Source organism: Mauremys mutica, chromosome 12 (genome assembly GCF_020497125.1).
Source record: "Mauremys mutica isolate MM-2020 ecotype Southern chromosome 12, ASM2049712v1, whole genome shotgun sequence".
NCBI lineage: Eukaryota > Metazoa > Chordata > Testudines > Geoemydidae > Mauremys > Mauremys mutica.
In genome coordinates this window covers 9,536,876-9,550,741 of record NC_059083.1, presented here as the reverse complement: position 1 = coordinate 9,550,741, position 13,866 = coordinate 9,536,876, and the positions used below count along the sequence as shown (strand labels likewise).

The 13,866-nt window shown below is 52.8% G+C and overlaps 1 protein-coding gene across 1 annotated transcript; it reads right to left on the bottom strand.

The window, feature by feature from the left end:
• Nucleotides 1–314: 314 nt before the first annotated feature.
• LOC123345873 (killer cell lectin-like receptor subfamily F member 1) lies at nucleotides 315–9,294 on the bottom strand. Its single transcript, XM_044982931.1, has 4 exons — nucleotides 9,222–9,294; nucleotides 2,480–2,634; nucleotides 1,718–1,830; nucleotides 315–438 (listed from the first exon to the last, which is right to left on the bottom strand). Exons 1-4 carry the CDS (start codon nucleotides 9,292–9,294, stop codon nucleotides 315–317), a joined length of 465 nt encoding a protein of 154 aa, XP_044838866.1.
• Nucleotides 9,295–13,866: the final 4,572 nt, after the last annotated feature.

The window sequence follows — 13,866 nt, the reverse complement described above, 5'->3', positions numbered from 1 at the left end:
TGGCAGGCACAGACAAGGCTCCTTCAGGCAAAGGGCAGGTGGTGGCGAGCCCTGGGTACCCCGGGAAGCAGCTCAGGGAGTAACTTCCTGCAGGTTTGGGGCAGTTATAAATTACACCCCAAAGCCCCAGCCCAGTGAGAAGGACCAAGGGGAGGGACTGTGACTGCGAGGGGCACCTGAGTCCCAGCACCTCCCAGGCCTCTGCTCTGCCCCCGGCTTAGAGCTCTGCCTAAAGCCCAATCCTGCCCCGTGAGACTAAACCCAGGATGCTGTGCATTACAGAGACACCAATGTGGATCCTCAGACCCAACTGTTTATATCACGGCAGCTTCTTTCTGGCAGATCCATTTGAACTCAGCACCACACGTCTCAGCCTGAATCCGGCTGCCTCTTATCCAGCCACAGCTGTTCCCTTCAGCAGAGCCTGAGACTTGGAAGCTGCAGAATTAAAGAGAGTCAGTGTCATGTTGGTTCTCTTTAACAAGGAAAGGCCCATAGGGGGAAGAAAGATAACACCTCTCTCTAATGAGAAGCTTGGCTCTGGTGTTGTCCTTCATCTTTGTAACTTTCCTACAGAGCTTCAGGTGAGAAGGCAGCCCAGGAGGTGAGCTGAGTTAGGGGGTCTCTGGAAGGAATGAACTAGGCTGAAACTCATGGGTCAGTGACCTGGTGCTTTTTTGTTGGAAGTGGCCACCGTGAGCTCCTGCATCTCAGTTTTCCTTTAAAAACAAAGTCTGAGGGCTTGTCTACGCTACAAAATTAGGTTGACTTAATTTAGTTCAACATACAGCCACCAAAGTAATTCAATCAGCTGTTAGTCTCCACACTATCCTCCTCCTGCTGGTGATGCACGTCCTTAACAGGTGCGCTCACACCGACTGAAGTGGGGCACTGACAGCTCCGTGGGGCTCACAGCTGGAGCCCCTCAACCACCCTGGGGTAACAGCCTCAGCTGTAAGTGTGGCATAGGGCTCAATTTCACAGCAGGGAGCCAACCAATCTTTCTTGTCAATTTCATGGCTCCAGCTGTGAGCCCCAGGCTACAGAGCAGAGGGTGAAATTGACAGGAGTGACAGCCAACAGGCAATGTAAGTGACGCAACATCTATGTGGGCACTGGGTTGCCCTACTACATCGACATAAGCGCTGTGCCTCTTGTGCAGGTGGTATAACTGGGTTCAAAAAAGTACTGGGTAAGTTCATGGAGGGTAGGTTCATCAACGGTTATTAGCCGAGATGATGAAGGATGCAACCTTGTGTATGGGGCAACCCTAAACCTTTGACCGCCAGAAGCTTAGTGTAGCCGATGGAATGGATCACCCCATAATTGCCCTGTTCTGTTTATTCAGATACTATGGTAATAGGGGCCAGATCAGCACCTTCGCCATTGACTACGCTAGTGGGGGTTTCTGGTGCAGTTATACTAGAAGCCCTGTAGTGTGGACACAGCTATATCCATATCTAAGGGCTTCTTCCACTACAGCTTATGCCAGTGCCCCCGATCAGCATAAGCTACACTGCAATAAGCACAGGCACATTGGTATAACTGCAGCTACACTAGGGCCTTTGGAGGCACAGCAAAAATATCCTTAACCGATGTAGTTACGTTGGTAAAACTTTTAAGGCCTTAGACAGACATTGGATATTTAACATCAGCAAGTTATACAATGGGAGCTTTTCCCAAACATCTCAAACAGGAAATGTCAGGCAGCACTTACAGCATTGGATCTAACAGGGAACCGTCCACCCAGGTCCATTTCCCCCCTGCGGGTGTCACCGTAAGTCCAATCCAGACGTAGCTTGAACCTTGTGTAACATCCTGTATGAAATCCTGTGAGGTGCCAAGCAGAGGGGGAGGGGCGAATATGCCATAACAGGCTAGAAGAATTCCCTTAGTGCTCCTGTTTAATACCTGCTTTTGGCTTCAGTGGCTCCGCCCATAATGCCAGCAGGAGAACCCATCAGCCCCTGAGCTAATTCACCCTCGCCCCTGGGTGGGCAGAGTCTCTCTATGAAGACATGGTAAAACCAGCACCAGTCCTTGGTGAATTGGCCCTTTAAGGGAGTCCTGGGTTCAGCCTGACCTGTGACCAGGTGCCCCTGGACTGAGAGGTTCAGGTGAGGGAAGCAGGGGACCAAGAACCAGGCCTAATGGGGTTACAAAGTCAGTCTGGGCAGGGCGAGATTTGGTGGAGTAGGGGGGTTGTGTAAGTAGCTCTATGCAGAAGGGCTCTGCTGAGCTCCCAGACAGGGCTCAGGGGGGCAAAGCCTGCAGGAGCCAGCTGGGCAGTCTGGGGTGGGAACGCTGTGGGGGTCTTGTTCTGAACTGTATGTTAATCAGCCAGGCGCCCCAGACTGGAGGAGAAGGAGAAATGAGGCAGAGGGGTAGAGCCAGGCTGGATAAACCTGCTGCTCTGGGACTGTAACTAGGGACACACATCTCTCTCCAGCTGGAGTCTGATGAGCCTGTATTTTGTTACCATCTCCTCCTGGTTCCGGATCACGAGCATGCGAGAGCTCTTCCCCGAGCAGTCCTCACGGCTCCCAGTCCAGTCTTTACTCTCTTTAGACAGCCAGTAGCACTTGTCCCCATGCAGCAGCCAGTCCCTGGGGCAGAGTTTGCATCCGGAGCCCCCTGGAGGGGGAGATGGGAACAGAGGTGTCGTCAATTCTGAAAATTCAAACTGCAGCTGGCTGAAAATGCTTGTTCAAGTTCTTTTTTAATGGGAATTGCCATTTTGACCAAAAGGAAAGTGTTTATTTTAGTTGAAATTGTTCTCTTTTTTGACTCTGTGTGTGTGTGTGTGTGTGTGTGTGTGTGTGTGTGTGTGTGTAAATACAAAATGGAAATACAGATTTTTTTCCATGGGCAGGATTTCATTTAGTTTTCATGAGTTAAAAACCACTTACCCTTAACATTTTCCCCACTGGAAATGAGAGGGAGCAGTTTTGCTTTTTACTTCCTTCAAAGGACAGCAAACTTCCATTTCTTTTCACGGTTTCCATAAAACAGGTTTACAAATGTACCAGCTCTAGTTCTAGATATTGCTGAGTTTCCCCTACAGGCACGTAAAGAGCCTTTGCTCTCAATGTACTAGCGAGGGCTTTTCTCAGGGTCAGCACTCAAACAGCCAGGCACGCTGTAGGCCGGGTCAGCAAGGTGCTGGGAGGCTAGAGAGGAGAGAATTCGCTCCAAGTCTTTACACAGAGTTGGTTTCTGACTAAAGATCTGCTCTGACTCAGTCACAAGTTCTGGGCTCGATGCAGGAATCACTGGGTGGGAGGAATCTCTGGCTTGGTGCATTCAAATGTAATTCCTTGGGGGTGACTATGTCAGCTTATAAAAGCTGAACAGAGACAGACTCAGGCTGGGCCCTGACGGGAGACCTCAAGGGAAACTCAGTGTTGAAACAAATAATAGGGGTGATTGAGAAGGAGGGACACCCCTGCCCTGACTAAGGCAGAACTGAACCCAGAGACCCAACCTGGCACCTGGGGGCGCTGTACTTCTGCTGGTGTCATGATTCAGCTGAGAGTTAAAAGCAAGGTCCCATTATTGTCAGTACAAATCCTATGGCTCTTCTTTAATGGTGGAGGTCTGAGTCGGTTCAAATTACAGTTCGGGGGACTACAATTTGCCTCCCGCAAATGCCCTGGGAAATTCCAATAGGGAAGTGGATTCTGCTTCAACCATTCCCCTAAGAGATCGTCTGCCAGTGCTGTGTGCTGCTGAACAGCTGTTGAGTTTCACCCCAGAGGTGGCTGCATGTCAGTGGTGGGGGAAATAATTCCCATAAGCACTATGTGGTTTGTAAAGCACTTTGGGATCCAGCCTCTCGAGCAGTTGTATTATTTATTACACTTTTGTTAAGATTGTCTGTGCTCTGTTAGTCTATAAGGTGCCACAGGATTCTTTGCTGCTTCTACAGAACCAGACTAACACGGCTACCCCTCTGATACTAGCAATGGGAATTATTCTGCCCACTAGATGTCACTGCTGCTCCTCTGCACAAAGGGCTGAGCCTTGTTTATTGTGCTTAGACTGTTCACTCCCTGGGGAAGGGATTGTCTTTTTGGGATGTGTTTTTTATGGCATCTGGCACAAGGGGTCCTCGATCCCCGAGGCAGGACTGCAATACAAAGAAATACAGTAGAGCTGAGAGGTTCCTGCCCTGGATCGGGTTTGGGGTTGGGCTAGGGATGCTGCACACTAGGGTGACCAGACAGCAAGTGTGAAAAATTGGGACAGGGTGGGGGGTAATAGGAGCCTATATAAGAAAAAGTCCCAAAAATCAGGACTGTCCCTATAAAATCGGGACATCTGGTCACCCTACTGCACACACATAGTAAGAAAATCTCTGCCACAAAGAGCTCCCAGCCTAGACATCTGATGTGAAACAGGTGGAGATAAAGAGGACGACGCCAACAAGGAAAGAGAGAGACAAGCTGGGTAATTCCTGTTCCTGGACTAACTTCCGTTGGTGGAAGATACAAACGCGGAGCTACACAGAGCTCTTCTTCCGGGCTGGGGGAGGAAATCAGAGGAAACCCGAAGAAGAGCTCTGTGGAGCTCCAAAGTTTGTACCTTTCACCATCAGAAGTTGGCCCATGGTCTTGTCTCTCTAACTTTCTGGGATCAACCCGGCCACAACAACACTGCAGCCAACAAGGGAGAGTAACCCACCCATATTGGTACAGACAAAGGCAGCCACAGCATGTGTCTTGCACCCATGCACTGGGATGGATGAAGTGAAAAAAGACAGAGGCGCTTGGGGTGTATTAGCACATCATGACACCCAAAGCATTCAAGCATATTAAAAGGTCGTCCCCCAACCCAACTTAAACATCACCCTGCTGGCTGAACATTGTTCTCCTGCTGTAGTTATGGGCAGAATTGATTGAAAATTTTCCGTCCACTTTTCTTGACCCAAAAAATTGCCTTTTTTTCAGAATGAAAATCACCGCAGAAAATGTTTCAGTTGAAATTTTCCAGTTTTTGGTTAAAATAAATGTGTTCCCCTGGAAACTGTAAATTTCCTCCTACATTTAGCCTCCTTTACACTGCTCTCACATTTAAACACAAGTTTAATTATATTTGGTGTTTTTTCCTTTGAGCCCCAGCTCTTGGAGTCAGGGGATTGTGAGAATTTCACTTTTTTTAAAAAAAGAAAAATTTGAAAATGTGACTTTAGTGCAACCTAGAAGCTCAAAAACCAGAAAGTGAGTAAGAAAAAGAAAAACAAAAAAAACCCCAACCACAAAAGTATTATTTTTCTAAAATCTTATGATTTCTGAGGGCCTGACTAATGGTTTTTGAGCAGCAGGGGATGGCAATGCCGGAGTGGTGTAAATAAAGGGACCTTGGTGCGAATGAGAATCTAGCCCATGGTATTTCAAGCTGACAGTGTCCCTTTAACACGGTGACTGGGTTTTCAGTCACAGGGAGACTGCAAACTCTTCCAGGGAGAGTGACTCCTGGTTCTGGGACAGTAGGAGCCGGGGTTACCTGCCAAGCTGCCATTGTGGGGTTCACACAGAATTGATTTCAAGCGAGACCGGAAATCCTCCAGGCAGGAGCTGCATTCAGTGCTACTGACGATTCTGGCACCATCATTCTCTGATGCATTTGTAGCTCCTCTGGTCTGTCCTTCACACGAGACGTGGAACTGGGAAACTTCAAAACATCATCACAGTCACTTCTAAGGCAACTATTTAGGGATTAAAAACCAGCCTGTAGAGGATGTAAAATCAAGGTTCCATCACAGCTAGGCCAGGGGCAGAGAGACAAACTCATTCACTACACCTGTAAGCAGGGTCTGATGAGCTCTCCCCTGATATCTAGTGATGAACTGGGGGAAGGTCTCAGGAGCAGAATGTATTTGCATAGACACGCCTACTCTGGCTAGGCGTTCAGCAGACAGACCCGCTTTGTCAAAGTGATCAATATTGGCTGGTGATGGGTTACAAATTGAATGCAGGGTAATGAAATGTTGTTCTACTGATTGTACAGGTCAAGGGCAGCAGAACTGTGCTTTGCCTGACCTGATTGAGGGGGTCACCCTAACCTGAGCCTCACTTTGCTAAGCACAGGGTAGGGATGCCAACTCTCATTAAGGATTGGTGTATGGGTAAAATAGAGTTATGATTGTCTGTGGTGTCTGCCTGTATATGCCTCCACTGTAATTAAATATCTGGTTGGCTGGTGTTAGTTGCCTTGGGTGTGAGCTGCAGGATTTTAGAATTGTAATGTACGTATGTAGGCTTAGGCTGGAAACTGGGTGCTGGGAGTGTGCTAGTGTGGGGAGAGTCCTAGAGCCTAGGTTGTAACCTAAACCCAAATGTTTACACAGCAATTTTACAGACCCACAACCTGAGTCAGCTGCTCCAGGCCAGCTATAGGCGTTTAACTGTAGTGTAGACACATCCCCCTTCTCCAGTGTTTAAAGAGAGCTGACTGGACTCAACTGAAAGTCCTTGTTTCTGTTCAGTGGTTCCTAGAGCTGAGATCACTGCTGAGCGGGTCTAGGGGCTGTTCTTAGACGTCAGACGGCAGTGAGTGACAAGCAGCGACAGTGAGGGGGGAGCCCATGTGACTGCACCTCTAAACTCTGGATCTTCGCTAAGGACGGCAGCTGTGAGTGGGGTGCAGTGGAGGGAGCGGGGAGTGGCGTGTTTGTTCATCTGACTTTCACATTGGAAGGTGGGTAACTGAAGCAAAGGACACTGCCCAGTGTACAGGGGGGTGGGTATTTGGACTTACCAATCGTGGGGGGGGGGTGTTTTCCCAAATTAATGCTGGGTTCCCTTTAACTAAAAGTTTTTGTTTGTTGTACTCATGGGAAGTTTTGTCTCTTAGAAGCACCCAAGGATATTTAGTTTTCCCAGATTACTGGCTGGGGGCTCAAGCCAGTTCTGATTTGTGTTGTTAAGAGGAACCCCTAGATGTTGAACCCGGCCCTTGTTGCTGGTGACACCACCTGGCAGAGGGGTTACACATAGGCTGGGTGTGTCACACACGCTGGGGAAGTGTAACAGTGACACTGTCCCAGTCAGCTCACACGAATATCATGTACTAAGCTCCTAACTGCACCTGCTGGGATAACATCTGACCCGCGGGGTGGCGATTAAGTGTCACCCATGGACTGGACTCAGAGCTGGACTCACAGCAGGGTTGTGGAAGGAGGGGGGAATTCATGGTGCTTAGCTGCACTCTGAGCCCCTTGGAGCAGGGATTGTCTCGTGGTATGTTTGTGCAGCCCCAATCTCGCCTGTGCCTCTCGGTGCTGCTGCACTGGGGTGGGGGCCTGGACCCAATGTGGCAGCATTTCTCTGTTTGTAACGTGATAACTTTGGAATGCGGCATCCGACCCATCCTGCCATTCCAGGGACTGTTCTAGGCACTGATGGGCAGAATCCAGCTGATTCTGGTGTAAATCAGAACCCCAGGAAAGCCGGATTCAGGGGAAAATCAGGCCTCCCAGGCTGCCTGGTGCTGCCAGCAGAAAGTCTCTCTGGCATCCCCTGCACAGATCACAGAGAGCAGCTTAACTTGCTGCGTGTGGGCGCTGTCTGTAGCCTGACCTCTAAGAGAAATACGAGCCTGCCAGGCACAGTTAGTAGGGGGGAAGCGGAGTGGGGATGAGAGGGATGAGGCAGTGGTGGGGGGGAGCAGAGACCCGGAGTGGAGATGGGGTTGCGGGGGAAGGTTGCCACCTCTGCGGTACAAATACCCAGCGTGATCCTGAGCCCATAAAGCTGCACAGCTGACAGCGTGCACTGAGCGCCTGGGCAGATCTCCCAGGACAGCGACCTCAACAAAGGGGCAATCCTGAGAAAACCTGGCCAGGGGGCAAACCTAGAGGGGGAATGTGGGGACCTGGAGATGGGGAGGCAGAAGTGTGGGGACACCCAGACCCTGCCATGGGGGAGAGACAATGTGTGACCCTGGTGTGGGGGGAGGGAGGAATGGGAGAGACGTGCAGAACCCCTGGCATGGGGGGAGGGGTACACAGAGCCCCTGGCGAATGGGGGGAGAATGGGGGACAATTAACCTCTGGGATGAGGGAGGGGGATGGGTTGCAGGGAGTCCCTGCAATGGGGAGGAGGGGCTGCCAGGAGCCCCTGATCAGTGCAGTGAGCTCGACATAAGCTACGAAGTGTGCGACCCTCTAGTACAAATAACGTCCATGTGCCTGTTAAATGCCTCAGTGGCCTTGAGTTACTCACCCCAGACAGCCAGCGCTACCACCGCTCCCAGCAGGACGAGGCACCCGGCCCCGGCCAGCCCTAGGGCCACCCAGATCCAGCGCGGGTACCGAGGGGAACCTGGAAGAGTCGTGTTTGGTAACACACCGTCAACCCCAGCAGGAGAGACAGTAACACACCCGGGGATGGGCTCCCCTCTGGGGCCAGCTCAGCCCCCACCGGGGGTCGTTCTCCTCCTCAGCCCCAGCGGAGCATCCTCTGGGCGGTGCCCCCAGAATGCAGCATTGGGAAGCTGAACCCACGAGGACAGGAATGAGCTAGAGCAGCACAAGGCACCTTTCTAACCGGATCCTCCCCAGCGGTTGCACCAGTGTCACTGTGTTGTTTCTAAACTGATAGTTGCAGTGGTACCAAACCTGGGGCCGATCAGCCCTCGCTCAGAGACCCCCGGAACTGCAGCTCTAAGGGTACCTGCCCGCCCTGCAGCTGGGAGGTGGCAGAGTGTGTCTGGCTACCTGGGCTGGGAGACACGTGTCCAGCTGCAGTGTAGACCTATCCCAGGTGTCTCTCTAGCCTCCCCCTCCTGCCACTGCCCATCCTGAGAGATACCTGCAGTGACCACCTGATGGCGCTGTGCCACGCTTCCTCCCCTGCCCCCTACAGACCCCGTCCCCTGCAGACTGGAAACTCACCATGCCCCTTGCTGGGGAACTTCTCCAATATTTGCTTAAAAATTCCCTGTTTCCAAGCATGTAATAATTTCCTGAGCAATTATTCCTGCTCAGGAGCTTGTAAGTTAGGATATTTGCAGGAAGTGAGCACAAAAGGGGCCCAAACGCAGCTCAAAATTCAAACAAATCCCTGGGAAGATTTGTTGCAGTGTTTCCCCAGTCCTAGCTGGCAAAGGAAGGAAAGAATAACGTCTGGGACCACTGACATTCACATTAAATTGGTGCAACATTGTCTGGCTACCTCGTCCTTATGGAAAATGTGGCATCAGTCTTCATTTAGACTTACCTTGGGGCCCAGCTCCCGGTTGTCTCTGCTTCGGACGGAGGTTTAATACCGTGTAGCCCTCTTCATCCTCCATTGGCCAAGCGCAGCCCTGGTTTGATTTCCCAGCAGGTGCTCAGAGAGGGGAAGGAGCCCCCCCCCCCATTAACTGGCCCTCAGACTCGGTCTGTGCAGCGCAGGGCTCCCACCAGCACTGACCGTTCTTCAAGGGAAACCACACAGGAAACGCAGGTACCAAGCGCATGTGTGCTCTGAGCTACATCTCTCCTCCACCCTCCCCTGGACTGTGCTGGAGACCTGCACTGGTTGGACAGAACAGCTTTGAATACAAGCAGGTCAGGGCCCCCTGGCTGGCTTTGCTGAACCGGGTGTCAAACTGATGCAAGTTCGCCCTGAGTCCGCACTTGCGGGCTCCTAAATGGTTTCTACAGAGATGTCCTTGGGTACCAATCCCACACGTCCCAGCCCAGCCCCCAGAGGCAGTGCATTCTGGGAAACTCAGCAAACCCGCCAGGGCACTGAGGGGCAGCAGTGGCGGGGGGGTGTATGGATCTGTATAAATCATTGGCCACAGCGTGTTTTGTGTCCCCAGCTGTGCTGATCTGCAGAGGATGTGGGTCTGTTACAGCCCCACGTACAGCCCCTGGCTCTCTTGTTCACACTGTAGAGAGGCTCACGCTTTTCGCTCTGAAGCTGCTTGGTTCAGTTCCTGCTGGTGCTTGTTGTGCTCACACGCACGTGTTTCCAATCCTCTAATCATCCTCCTGGGTCCTCTTTCACCCCTCTCCAATTTATCAGCATCCTTCCTGGATTGTGGGCACCAGAACTGGACACAGGATCCCAGCAGCGATCATACCAGGGCCAAATCCAGAGGCAAAATAACCTCCTGGCTCCTTCTCCAGATTCCCCTGTTCCTACGTCCCAGGATCTCACTGGCTCTGTTTGGCTGCAGCTCGTGTTCATCTGATCATCCACCATGACCCCCAAAGTTCTCTGTCCTACAGCGCTCATGGGCTTTGTGCTCAGCGTGTCCTGTAGCACGTGTGAGGGCAGAGTGCTGGTATGTGTGTTAGTGGCACCCTGAGGCAGGGCTCAAAGAGGGCAGAGTTAAGGTTGTTTTGCTGGGTGTGGATTTTCCCTCTGAGTGTTTATACATCAGTGACCTACAATCCGGCAGGTCAATGGAAAGGTTTTGGAATTAGCACAGGTAGTTCGAAACTAGGGAGGTTTGCAGCCAGCCAGAGAGCTCGCTGGAAATTGATTGTAGCCACTTCAGCAAACGAGTGTGCATGAGCCTGACCCACGGCCTCTCACAGGAAATTGTCTTTGGTCAAGAAGCATCAGGGGGGTTGTTCACACCATCAGCATCCTCTGATCCTGCGGCCTAGCTCAGATCAGTGCTTCCTGTCCGTGCTGGGTGCTGCCATTTGCTGCTCTCACCTCCCACTCCCCGGGCTCTGCCTGTGTCCCAAAGACCAGCCGCACCCACTGCTGAGATGGGCAGGGCTGCAGGGGATGGGGGTGGGGAGGGGCGATGGGTAACGACAGGAAGATGCCAGACCAGTGTTGTGTAGCATGAAAGGGCAGGTCATGAAACCCGAGACTGAGGTTGGGACCAGGGGGAGGAGCCGGTAGCAGCAGAGCAAAGGGCGGTGATGGGAGCTGGCCCAGCGAATGGGGTTTGAAGAGGGATCTGAAGGTGGATTGAGAGGCTCCTTTGAGCCCCAGGAGAGAGAGGCCAATCCAGACACTGGGGGCTCCATGAACAAACCCTGTAGGCTCAAGGGGGAGAAGATGAAGACCCAAGGAGGAAGGAGGTGGTGGAGTGGGGTCAGGAGGGACCTTCCCCTGGGCACACGTTATCCTAGAACTGTGGGTGTCTTGCTCCTTCCTCTGGTGCTGGCCAGTGTCACAGACAGGAGAGTGGGTAGAGGGACCCCTGGTCTGGCAAGCTCTGTGATCCTGGGAGTGCAGCCCAAGAACTGGAACGGGGGCAGGGCTAGGGATGGAGATGTGGGCAGGGGCAGGGCTGTGCAGCACCGTCAAGTGAGAACGAGCAGCATGATCCGCTCCTGCCTTGAATCTTGTAGAGTCAGTTACCCAATGGGTGGAGAGACTGATGGATTTACAAAGATAAATTCAATGAGCGAGAGAGAGAGAGAGAGAGAGAGAGCACCTGGCCTTGGGGTTACAGCACCGGGCTGGGACTCGGCAGATGTGGGCTCAGCTCCCAGCTCTGCCCCAGACTCCCTGGGTGACCGTGGGCAAGTCACAGCCGTCGAGCTCAAACTTTGCACGTGCGCACAAGGGATCTGCTCTGGCTAGAGAACCTGTGTGGGAAACGCCCAGTGCAAAGCAGCCTCTCTGGAGCAGATGGAGTTGATGATGGGAAGCAGTTGGTTAGTGGCTTAGCGAGGGGGTCACCATGAGGCGTGTCTGGCTCGCAGGCTGCCTGCTGGGCCACGTGTCTTTACTTCCTGTGTGGTGTCCCGCTCACACATAGAAACTGCAGGTTGTGCCTGAGTCCAGTTACTCGGTGGATTATATTTGCAGCCCAGAGTGAGGAAGCTGATTTAATCACAGCCAGCTGCTGTGTGGAGACTTTGATTCTTCTGGCACCAAGCAGGAACAAGGAAAGTGAGGCTGGGCTCTGAGCACAGAGCATCCAACCATTTAAAGAGGCAGAATCAGGACTGACCCTTGAGCAAATGATGCACCAGCGAGGAGCATCTGTGGCGCCCCCACTCCCCCATTTGTTAAACATTTCATTATCCTATTGTTTTATTGCATTTGTAGCCCATTTCATGACTTTCATGCGCCATTTGCATGTATGAGATCAGTGGCGGATTAGCCACTGGGCTCCCGGGGTCCATGGTGAGGGGCTCCGGCCAACTGGGGGCCCCTGGAGCCCTGGCCACCGGATGGGCAGGGTGGAGGAAGCCCCCTCTCCCCGACCCCACTCCCCAGCAGCAGTGCCAGGCAGGATGGGCAGGGGAACCCCCCCCCCCCCCAGCGGCTCCCAACCCCGTCCCCAGCAGAAGCCACAGGCGGTGGAAGTCCCCCCCGCCCCCAGACACCGCTCTCCAGCAGAAGCACCAGGTGGGACGGTGAAAGAAGCCTACGCTGACAGGAGAAGCGCTCCCATTGGCTCAGGTAGCGTCTCCACTACATGCTACAGCAGCCCAGTATTACACCTGTCAAGAGAGAACAAATCCCAGGGGGTGAAAGCAGAGGCTGTTTCCCCACCATGCCAGTGGCTGCTGACAGGCAGGGCAGGGGGCCCAGCTAGGGCCGCGTATTCCAGAGATTGAGGTACCCAAAACTGCAGCCAGATTGCAAAGGAGCTCAGCTCCCACTGAGAACAAGGGGCTGGAGGGGAGGGAGGATTCCTAGAGATAAAGGGACCAGAAGGACCATTAGATCATCTAGTCTGACCCAGGGCCGGCTCTGCCGTTTTTGCCGCCCCAAGGAAAAAAAAAAGCCGCCTGGACTGTGCCGCCCCAGGAATGGCCGGAATGCCGCCCCTTTTCATGTGCCGCCCCAGGCACGTGCTTCCTCCACTGGTCCCTGCAGCCAGCCCTGGTCTGACTTCCTGTCTAACCCAGGCCAGAAAATTCCCCCCTGATGCCCCAGTGTTGAGCCCAATAGCTTCTATTGAGTTTCCATTGTCCTCAATGGGAGCTGAGCTCTTTTGACGACCTGACCCTGACTGTGGGTTCTAGCCCTTCTGAAAGCCCAGGCCTTAGTGCAGAACCAAGTGACTTGAAGTTACACAGCTACCCTCCCCCGCTCTCCCCTCCCCAGCTCCAGTCTGTTTGTGTTTCAAAGGTTCCTGGCCTGCCCAATGTTCTGGGAGCTGGTGGTGGCTCTGGTGTCACTCTGCTTTCAGTTTGGTTGAAATAGATTTTTAAGCACATGCTGCTCTTTCAAAACTCCACAGGACAGATCAGGCTCTTAGCTGAGAGACGGCTCAGCCCTGTGCTAGGGACAGCCCAGCTGTGGCTTCCACCCTCCCTGAACTGAGCTCCGCCTGTGTTCCCTGGGCTGTTGAAGGAGGGGTTGGATCTCTGCGTTTCTCCACTGAACTGAGCAGCTCTGGAAACCTTCACATGGGAACTGGGGGAGATTCAGCCCCAGAGACACCCAGAGGAGTGAGGCATGAGGGAGATATTTGAGGCTGGAGAAGATCGGGTGTGTTGGGAGAGGGCAGAAACTCAGCTCATGGACACCCAGGGAGTGGGAGTCCCTCCGGCAGCCCAGGCCCAGCTCCTGAAGAGCCCAGATCAGGGCCAGGAGCTTGAATGGGATTTTGGATTCAATGTGGAGCCAGGGATTTGGGAAGCCAGGCTGACGGCCTCCCTTTGATCTGGGTTACCCCATCCCAGACTGGCTGGAGTTTTCCAAGGCTTTTGTGTATATTCCCAGAGATGGGGTGTTGTAAGAATCTCAGCTGTCCTGCCCACCCCCACACACACACCCTTTCCCCACCACTGCCTGGATCTTCCCTGGACCCCAAAGAGAAAAGTCTCGATCCCTGCTTGAATCCCAACTGGGCAGACAGCGGAGTGACCAGAACCCCATAGCACGGATCAGGTGGGCGTGAGCAAAGAAGCAAACTGCTCTAGGCAGAGACTTTGCAAGTTAAGCT